The following is a 10307-nucleotide window of genomic DNA, read 5'->3' on the forward strand; positions in this document are numbered from 1 at the left end:
TTGAAATGCTTCTAATTGTGGTCCATCAGTCTACTGTGATCATCAATGCTAGCATTAGGAAGAAATGGGGGTGATTGGACAGCACTAACACCTGAAAATTATTATACTACAAAGCTGCCTCCTTTAGGTCAAACTTTCCATTAGCTTGGCTTTAAGAGCATGCTTAGAGCCATGCTTACTAGAAAACACTTGATATTGCAATCAAAGTAGAGTAATCTATAGTGTCATAATGACTGAAGAACATCTCCCGGTTTCCAAAGGCATAGGATGTATCAGGGTCAACTAATTGACCTGCATTCTTAATTTGAAGCTGCTGTGTCACTTGCTAGGTGTTCTGAGCTGTTGCACACTGTGATCAGTTTGCAACACTGTTCTGATGAAGGTATCTGAATAACCTCTTTTCTCTTTTGCCATTTTTATGCCATGAACGAATTGTAGAGTGACAGAGATGATCTCCCCTGTGCATCTGAATAACATCTTTTTTCTTTTGCAATTTTTGTGCCATGAACGAAATTGTGGGATCAGTTGCCTTAGAGGTCTGACCTGAACAAATTTCTCCCAGTTCTCAACTCCATGATTGTTTGCAGCCAGTGCTGCCTGGAAGTTGATGATAGAAACCAAAACATGCTTTCTGCAAAGACAAAATTTGCAGAATTCGCTCGCCTTTACAGTGCATGCAAGCTGCAAACCTATCAAATGGGATGAGCTGGAAACTGGCCTAGTCACTGAGACACAATTATTATGCTGCCGGTAAAAAGAACAAATGATGGCAGGAGCAAAAGAAAATCACAACGAAAAAACATCTCCCACAATAATTTGCTGCTCTTTATCGGAGACATAAAGATAGCAAATTTCTTCTGTGGCAAACAAAACAGGTTAAAATGTTTTAGCCACTGTCGATCAGAGTTCAGAGAGGCGAGCAGTTTACACAGCAAACGGGGACAAGAAATTCGGTGATCTGAAGGCTTTCTTGCATAATATATCTGAAACTGGCATGCCGCCATGCACTGAACTTTCAGGTTCCCCTCCACTCCGGAGCGCAGCCATCCTTGAGCTGCATGGACGCACATACAAATTGCCCTGGCAGATGATGGACAGTGCAGGCACTTGCACGCGGCGTACCCGCTGGGATCTGATACCCCTCGTTAGGCGCAGCAGCCTCCGGATCTAGAAAGGATGATATTGTAAGTATGACACGAGCTTGCATCGTATAAGAACAACGTATACGAATCTCTTATAAAACCGTAGATGACGACGTTGAAGCAACCACGACAAGAGAATGTGATTTTAGCGAAACCGACTGCAAATTCTTTAAGCACAACTTCAAAAGAGTACAAGTAATTGCCGCTCCCTCACAACCCTACTTGACCCTCTAGGACCCTCTGATTCTTGCCCAATATAAGAATCTACTGTTATAGAACTGTCTAACCTATCCCTCTTAAACGCTTCTAATTATCTTTCACAAAACTTGGATGAGATCTTAGTGTTTGCCTTTACCTTGATTTATTCCTAGAGGTTCCACCCTTTGTTTATATAGTTCCCTTCAAGATCCTCGTACATACAAGTAGGAGTCCTACACCTAGTAGTATTCTACCCTCAAGTCCTAGTAGAAATAAAAGTCCTAATAGCACACCTCTATTGAGTTCTAATCTGAGTAGGATTTGAGTCACCATACAACAATCTCCACCTTAACTCTTAGTCTTTGAAGTCACCGTTCTCCTCCAAGAATTCGCTCCAAATCAGTTTCTTTTTTATTTTTTATACTCCTACCATAGGAGTACCCCCACCACAGGGGCTTATGCAGATCACCGCAATGTGCGTGTTAGTGTCTAGACTTGAGTCCTTGGACTCTCCACCTGAGAGCTCCTTCCTTGTGTAGTTTGGTTAACCACACCGCCTTCTCCTATAGCCCTCCATGCCATAGGTCGGTCCCACCATGTCTTCCTCCTTCTAACAGATCGCAGCTTTGCCTCTACGACTGTTAGATTTTGCAACCGCCTTTGCAGCCTTGCAATTGACCACAAATGAGATTTGAGTACCGGTCGTTAACGAGACAACTTCCTTTTCCTGATCAGTATTTTTACCAAATCTCCTAATAGTTGCACCACCTTTAAGATTTCCTATCACTCGGTATCCTCCATGAATCCAGATAATTTTCATGATTACTTGCCCTTCGTAAGTAACTCACATGACTCCACATTGAAACGATAAGCCACAATCTTGGAGTTCTAGCGACCTCACAGATATCAGATTCTTTTCAAACCCGGGATATACCGAACTCTCGTCAGTGTGCAATGTGTTCCATTATGCATCTCCAATGTAACTGTTCCCACCTCAGTGACTGCATACTCCTTGCAATCCACCAAGTGAACAATTCCATTCGTCGGGCGTAGAGATCCTTCGTCAAACATCTCCCTCGCCGAACATATATGGAAGCAACTCCCCAAATCTAATATCCATTCATGAGTAGTATCTGGTTGACTGACGATAAGTACATCACCTTCATCCTCACTTACCATTGAGCATACTACTCTCATAGTCTTCAAATTTGGACAGTCTTTTATCATGTGACCCTCTTTGTCACAAAGATAGCATGTACGGCTGCCCTTGCTCTTGCCCTTCTTCTTCCCGTGATTCTTGACTTTTCCTGCTCCACCTGAAACAGTCAATGCTTGATCACCCGAGGATGAAGATTCCAGTAGGTATGCAACTGTCACGTTGAAGTTGAGAGTAGTTTCCCGACGAGAATATTCATCACCAATTGCTCCCACGATGACGGTAAGGATGAAACCAATATGACGACCTTATCATTCTCCTAAATCTCCTCAATGTTCTCATCCACACGAATCAACTGCGTGACAAGCTTGTTGAAGACATTCAGATGGTCGACGAATCATGCGCCTTCCTCCATGCGCAACCTGAATAGTTGACGCTTCAGCACCTACCGATTTGTCAGCGACTTTACTATATACAAGTCTTCTAAGCTCTTCCATAATTTCTTCGGCGAATTTTTCTTAATTACTGAGCACTTTACCTCATCAGAGAGACATAGTTGAATTGTACTGACAGCTTTCCGCTTCATCACCTTCCATTCTTCAGCAGTTGTGCTCTCCGGTTTGTTCCCCTCAAGAGCATCAATCAACCCTTGCTGGACAAGCACATCTCTCACCACGCATTGCTACATACTGAAATTTCCTTTACTATCAAATTTCTCTACTTGATTTAACATCCCTGATATTGTCTTAATTTCATGCTTCCTAGCACTGCCGATCTTCTCACAAAATCAAATTGATCGGACCTCGGCTTTGATACCACTTGTTAGAATTTGATACGCTCGTTCCTCGTTATACGCAGCAGCCTCCGGATCTAAAAATGATATTGTGAGTACCGCACGAGCTTGCACCGTATCAACAATACCAATGTTAGAGTAGCACACTTGAACTCGTCCCAATCAACCATCCATTTGTTTGATTTGAGTGCGGAATACTGAATTGGCAAACAGAACTGAATAGCTGGATAAAAAAGTGCAGGAGCAGCGTCGGTAAGTCTGCTAGTAGTCGATATCTGCGATCTGAGAATATTGATGTGTGGTCCGGTAAAGAACAACAGACAGATAATAAGACTGCAGTGATAATGACTGATATTTTGCCTGATATTTTGCAAAGAAACATCTCCCTTTGCCCAAAAGAAAGCACAGTTAGGGACACGGTGATCCCAGGCAAAAAGCTCTGAATTAGGTTTCAAACAAAGCTCATGTAGAAAAAAAAAAGGAACATGATTTCATGGAAAGAAGGGCAAACCCTCTGAGCACAAGCACCGCCCTGGATTGGTATGTCCGAGTTCCAGGATCCAAAGCGCTAGTTGCATCTAGTACAATAAACTAGCGTACTTGATTTCGCTGTCGGCGTTTTGCGTGCAGGTCCGGAGAAAGGAGGGAACGCCAAACAACAGCCGGCCTGACTGACACCAGCAGCGGCAGAGCTTATCCATGCTGCAGCTCTACCATGCCGCTCTGCTTAACTCACGAGAGCGGCCACCGACGATTCATGTGACACTGCAGAGCTTTCTTTAGCATCTAATGCACGAGCAACGATGGTCCGGTAGTTGAAATAGCTATCTATCTTGTCCTGTCTGAAGAATCGATATTCAGCTAGCACAACATCAGTTCTGGTTTGTCAGCAGTTTGCACATTCTAAGACCAAGGAAACTAGGATTCAATGGAACTGGTTCGCCCCAGAAATTAAAAAGAGTGGAACCTATAGCCTTGGAAATTGTAGCGCTGGCTCCATTGGTCCACTACGATCATCGCGAGCGCTGGGCTCCGTTGCCGCCACCGCCACCGAAATGGTCTTGAAAGCAGCCTGCAAGTCCACACTTGCGATTTTCAGGATCAGTCAGACATCTCTCAGCTCGAGCGGTGATTGTGTTACAGGACAGCGCACCTTAGCACACAGCGATCACATCACTGAGCAACTGCCTGTCTTTGCAAAACATTATCCCCAGCTGGTTCAGTCCAGGCCTTCAGCCCATGATGCCTGGAGCACAGGAAAATGGCCATGATTCCTGAACTGCCATGTCATGCATGATGCATGATGGCCAAACGAAGCTGCAGGCGGTCAAAACATGGAGGTGGAGGAGGGGAGCAGCGAGGAGTGGAGCGAAGCAAGCATGCTCTGTGATCTCTACTAATTGAAGCTCGGACAGGACGGCTCCAAGCTAACTACTGTTGAGCTCAGGAGTACGGCATGGGGAACATCAAATCAACCTGAAACAGGTATCGCCTGCTACTACATTCAGGTTGACTGTTTGTCTTTATGGGTTCACTTTAATTCATCTTTTCTGAGGGCAAGGGAATCACTGGCACAAAAAAATGGGTAACAGAGAAGATTAGAGAGACATAATACAATAGAAATTGAAAAGCAAGATTCACATTAGTGTGACATGGCATGTTTAGAACTATGGCACGAACTATTTGCGTTTTTGAAGCAAGAAGTGAAATTACCATGACTGTTCTTTTTTACACGTTATCACTGATTTTTTTTATTTCTTTCACTGGTTTTGACAAAAGAAAAATCCGGAACAAACGATGAAGGCGGGCCCATGGAGACGAGGCCTCGTGGCCCTCCTTGCACAAGGGCCTTGTTTGCCCTACAATAGTTCAGCCCAAGATTATGTTGGGCCAGTGAAGTACATTGATTTAGCCCCAACACTATCCATCTGAGGCCCATACGAGAGAAAGCCCACGGGAATGGAATCCATCCCAGGCCCAACAAAGAAAAAGGACCAAGCGGGATTTCAGTTGCTTTCATGGATGGAATCAAGCATGGTCTTTTGACTGGTTTGTCTTTGTCCAAAGTTCTTCATATCTGCTCTGTATTTTTCTTTTTTATTAAAAAGCTGCTACGTGTTTCTCAACTTGTAAGACTTTTGTACCTTTAGAATAGTTTGGTCAATGCCTACCCAATAAAAATAAATAAATAAATAGCCACCACTTTTTTTTTTTGGCAGCCAACCGGGGGGCAAAGGCTCCCCGCCTGAAACTTCCATTGATCACAGGCCATCGGATGGCCAATCATAGTTTGCTACAGCATGTTTGGGGTTCGGAAGAGGAGATTTGCAGAATGCAAAATTACATTGGCGATAAATCTTAATCTAAAAAAATTAGCGATAGATGCAGACACTAGAAGTTACCACATCAGTTGCAAGCGCGCATCAGCCTGTCAAGAGATGGTGCTACCGCTTCGAATACAGACGCTGTTACCACATCAGTTTTAAATGCTGTTCCAGCTGTTTGTTTCTGGGTCTGGTTTGCATACATTTCTCATGTATTAAATGATATGATTATACTCCCTCCGGTTTATTTGCAAAACTAAAATTTTCTCTTTTGATAGTTACAGTCTCGGGTTCGAGACATATGACTGTTAATTCCCGTGCAGAATACCTCATCTAGAAAAATAATTGGTGTATATACTCCCTCCGTTCACTTTTGATAGGCATATTTCTAAATTAAAAAATTCTTTTTTGATAGTCTTATTTCAGTCCAACTATCCATCCATTTCATGGTTGTCTCGGGCCTGATTTATTTCAATCCAACTATCCATCCATTTTATAGTTGTCTCGAACCTGATACGTGACTCTTCATTCTTCCTATTGAGATTGGCTACATGGGAATCGAGAAGTCTAGGTTTTAATGAATCGCTTGTTTACGAGGACTAGTTAATGGCATGATTAAATGGATGATAGGTAGAATTGTTTTCCTCGGCCATTATGCCATGAGGAAATAGTACTAACAAAATAGAATGGAGGGAGTATATAATAACATCGATACCGAGGTGCCAGTCCCAACCTCGGTGTTCATAAGTAGTGTCAATCTTGTCAAATCATCAAGACATCAGTTCTAGAACTACACCCCAACCCATGATTTCTTGTTTTCTCTCCTCTCTCCTCTCTCTTATTCTTCGTTGGAGATCTTGTCAAACCATGTCTTACATGAGATCTGATTTCTCCATCTTTTTACATCTCTTCTCGTTAACTCTCTTGCCACGCTAGTTTTTTGTCTACATGGCACCATATTTAATGTTATAAAAATCAGCTGAGGTGTAGGGTTGGGACTAGCCTAAGCAGGTTCATTCTGCTTGTTCATTGTGCCAAGGTGAAATAGGTACGTCAAAAGAGAAGGAAGTATATGATAGTACTTAGTTATTGCTAGGTGCGGTAAGAAATCTGGGCACGCATTTAGGCACTAATCCACTTGCCTCCACTTTTGTTGGCATAAAGTTTAACATGACTGATTCATCACTATCACACCAAACTTCGTTAATACCATTTGCCCAAACCAGCAAAAGTTGCATTTTTTTACTAATATTGCAAAGCATGTGAGTGGTAGTGACAAATCGCCAAACTGGTTGCCAAAAGAGCCTGCCCATCTCTTTCTCTGCTGCTGCACAAAACAATACTCCCCTTTTTATGAAGGGAGAAAAACCCCATCGCGGCAATGGCTAGTTGAGTGCCAATCTCTTCGCCCGTGCCCTTTTATCTTCAGGGAGTCAAAGAGAAGCGACACCGTGACTGCGCGAGGCAGGAGATCCGGCGGTGAAATCATTTTTACAAATCTTAATCTACAAGGATTTCTTAGATTTACTCGGTTGAACCAGTTAGACCACCTAGCTAAACCGGTCAGACCGACCGATCAAACCGGTCAGGGAAGCCGGTCAGACCGATTTGCACAGGAGCAACACGAAAGTCTAAGATCACCATCCCAGGAGGGATCCCGTTATGGATGATGCGCCTAGGGTTGCTCTGAGATCGGCAGGCCACTCAGAACCTCCTCAGCCGCCGTGAAGACGAAAGAGGAAAGCAAAGAGGTGGAAAAGATTAGGGTTTGGAGATAAAAGTGAGGTCTTGCTCGCTAGAAAATCTTTTTACAAATCTTAATCTACAAGGATTCCTCAGATCTACTCAGACTAGGATTGGACCGGTTAGACCGCCTAGCTAAACCGGTCAACCGGTTGGTCTTGCTAGACTGGCTACAAGACACAGGACTGGTCAGATCGCCTTGAGGAACTGATCTGACCAGTTGGTCCCAGCCTGATCAGCTTGCTGCCAATTTCGGGCTCCGATAAGAGTAAAAGGGTGTTTGGATCCATGGACTAATTTTTAGTTCGCGTCACATCGGAGGTTTGGGTACCGATTAGAAGGACTAAACATGAAAACTAATTATAAAACTAATTGCATAAACCATAGCTAATTCGCGAGATGAATCTATTAAACCTAATTAATCCATGATTAGCACATATTTACTGTAGCAACATATAGTTAAATCATGGACTAATTAGGCTTAATAGATTCATATCGCGAATTAGCCTTCATTTATGCAATTAGTTAATTAACCTATATTTAACACTTCTAATTAGTATCTAAATATTCGATGTGACAGGACTAAATTTTAGTCTCGTGGAACCAAACAGGCCTAATACGTGTCCCACCTCTGTTTTACCAACTAATGACAGAGTTTACATAAATGCATCCAGAGAACCTTAAACAAGCATAGAGTGAACACAATTTCTTAAGACTCTAGTGTACGCCAAATGTGTTCCACGGAGTTCAGAAATACAAAGAAGAAAATGTTCACATTGGACTAATCGAAATGTTCAAATCTTCAGAGATGGAATCCTCAATTCCCACATAGTTTTGCAGTGACCTGGGAACCGGAGGGACCTCGACATCCATGACACCCTCTAGCATGCGAACAACTTGCCCCATCATTGGCCTGTGGTCTTCAGCATCCTGAATGCACCAACAGGCGACTCTACAGGTTCTGTTCAGCTGCCCCACTTCAGCGTTGCCCTCCAGACTACTGTCCAACAGGCACATAACATCACCTTCATTCACCTTAACTGCAGCATATATTGGAAAGTAAGTAAACTTTCCTTCCTTAATCTTCTCCGAATTTCTTCGCCCTGCAATGATTTCTAGAAGCACCATTCCGTAGCTGTAAACATCAGCCTTATGTGTGATTGGTAGCCCTGAGATCCACTCCGGTGCAAGGTATCCGATGGTCCCTCGCATTGTTGTCAGTGCCCTGCTGAAATCTCGACAAAGAAGCTTTGCCATGCCAAAATCTGCAATTTTGGGACAGAGTTCTGCGTCAAGAAGTATATTATCTGGCTTCATGTCACAGTGTACAATACAGTCCCTGCATCCCTCGTGCAGATAAGCCAGGCCTCCTGCAATTCCAAGAGCAATCGAGTACCGCAGCTCCCAGCTTAACTTAGAGGATCTCTTGGAAAACAGGTGGTTACTCAAAGAACCATTTGCCATATATTCATACACCAGGAACCTTCTACTGTCTTCAGCGCAAAACCCAAGCAGACGGACAATATTGATGTGCTGAATCATACCTATGGTCTGCACCTCTGCTCGAAATTGCTTGTCTTCCTGTCTAAGGCCTTTTAGCTTCTTCACAGCCACAGCAGTGCAACCTGGCAGCATCCCTTTAAAAACGCAGCCAAAGCCTCCTTCTCCAAGTTTTTCAGAGAAATTTTTGGTACAGTTCTTGATCTGTACAAACGAGAATACCACAAGGCTTCCATTGTCAACCACCGTTCTAGCCCTGAAAAGCTTTCTTCTGCATCTCCACAAGAGAATCAGACCAATAACAACAAGGGCTAGCATCGATCCAAAAACTAGTCTTTTCCAGAAAGAAACTAGAGGAACAGTCCTAGGACCTGATTGTTGTTTGGTTGCTATACGTATGTACATATGGTTGCCATTTGGACCAGAGTCAAGCACTAATGTATTCCGCAGGTCCGAAAACCACAGCAAGCAACTTGTATTGTAAGCAAAGGCAGAACAAGTACAGTCCCTTAAGCAAGAGGATTCACACTCACTCATGTCTGAAACGTTCAGCATGAAAGCATGCTGAGGATATCTATGAATGCCATGTATTGGATAAAATGTCACTTCTGGACGTGCAACAATGCTTTTTTCACAATTCAGAGGTTCCTTTCTTGAACAACCTGCAATATTCCATTCTTGGGTATATGGTGGATCAAAACCAACAGGGCATATACAAGAGCCCGACCTTGTGCAGAGACCGTAAGGTCCACAATATGAGTCATAGTCGCATAATGTATCTGGAGCGGACCATAATACAGTATCGCATTCCCCTTGTTTATAAAATGTCACAAATCCAGAGCTATTTAATTGTATGTAAGTACGTGCATCATTGAATGTTAGCGCATAGTGTCCATCTTCACGAATATCCATCCATCTAGGAAAAGTACCAGTAAACATAAGACCATCATAAGTACGCTGGATAATAAAACCTCGCCTCCTAGTTGCATCCAGTGACAGAGTATATTCGGCAAAAACATAATCAGAATAACTGTAAAGGGTGATGTTCATGCAGGTGATTTTACTTAATCCCAGGAGTCCTCCAGAGAGCAGTACATTCGTCGGGCTATCAAAACTCTGCCAAATCACCATGGAATTGTTTGCTTGGTCTCTTATTACAAGATTTCCGTTGTCAAGAAGCACTGCAGCAGCGTTCACAGAAGTATTCCACATGTTGGATGAGTACCAATAGTCGCCATAGGATGCGGTTAGATTTAGCACGCCATTCTCTGTGAGTGAGAGGGTAGTACCTTCACAAGCATACTGCCCAGGTTGCCAAACAGGAAAATATTCACGATTACAAGATGATGGTTTAGCAAACCAGATACCCAAACCGCAACATGAATTATAATCATCTTCATGAACGGAGCAGGCAAAACCCAACTTGAAGGCACCGTTTTTTGAGACGAGGC

The 10307-nt window shown here is 43.2% G+C and overlaps 1 protein-coding gene across 1 annotated transcript; it reads right to left on the reverse strand.

Annotated features, from left to right (window-relative positions):
* Window positions 1-8085: 8085 nt before the first annotated feature.
* Window positions 8086-9747, reverse strand: LOC105914352 (G-type lectin S-receptor-like serine/threonine-protein kinase At2g19130). Its single transcript, XM_022827133.1, has one exon. The coding sequence runs from the start codon at window positions 9409-9411 to the stop codon at window positions 8128-8130; it is 1284 nt and encodes a 427-aa protein (XP_022682868.1). The 5' UTR covers window positions 9412-9747; the 3' UTR covers window positions 8086-8127.
* Between the last annotated feature and the right edge of the window lie 560 nt (window positions 9748-10307).

Source organism: Setaria italica, chromosome V, assembly GCF_000263155.2.
Source record: "Setaria italica strain Yugu1 chromosome V, Setaria_italica_v2.0, whole genome shotgun sequence".
NCBI classification, from domain to species: domain Eukaryota; kingdom Viridiplantae; phylum Streptophyta; class Magnoliopsida; order Poales; family Poaceae; genus Setaria; species Setaria italica.

Coding starts and splice junctions, on each gene's coding strand:
- LOC105914352 (XM_022827133.1), bottom strand. CDS start 9,411: ATGCTGAACGTTTCAGACATGAGTGAGTGTGAATCCTCTTGCTTAAGG.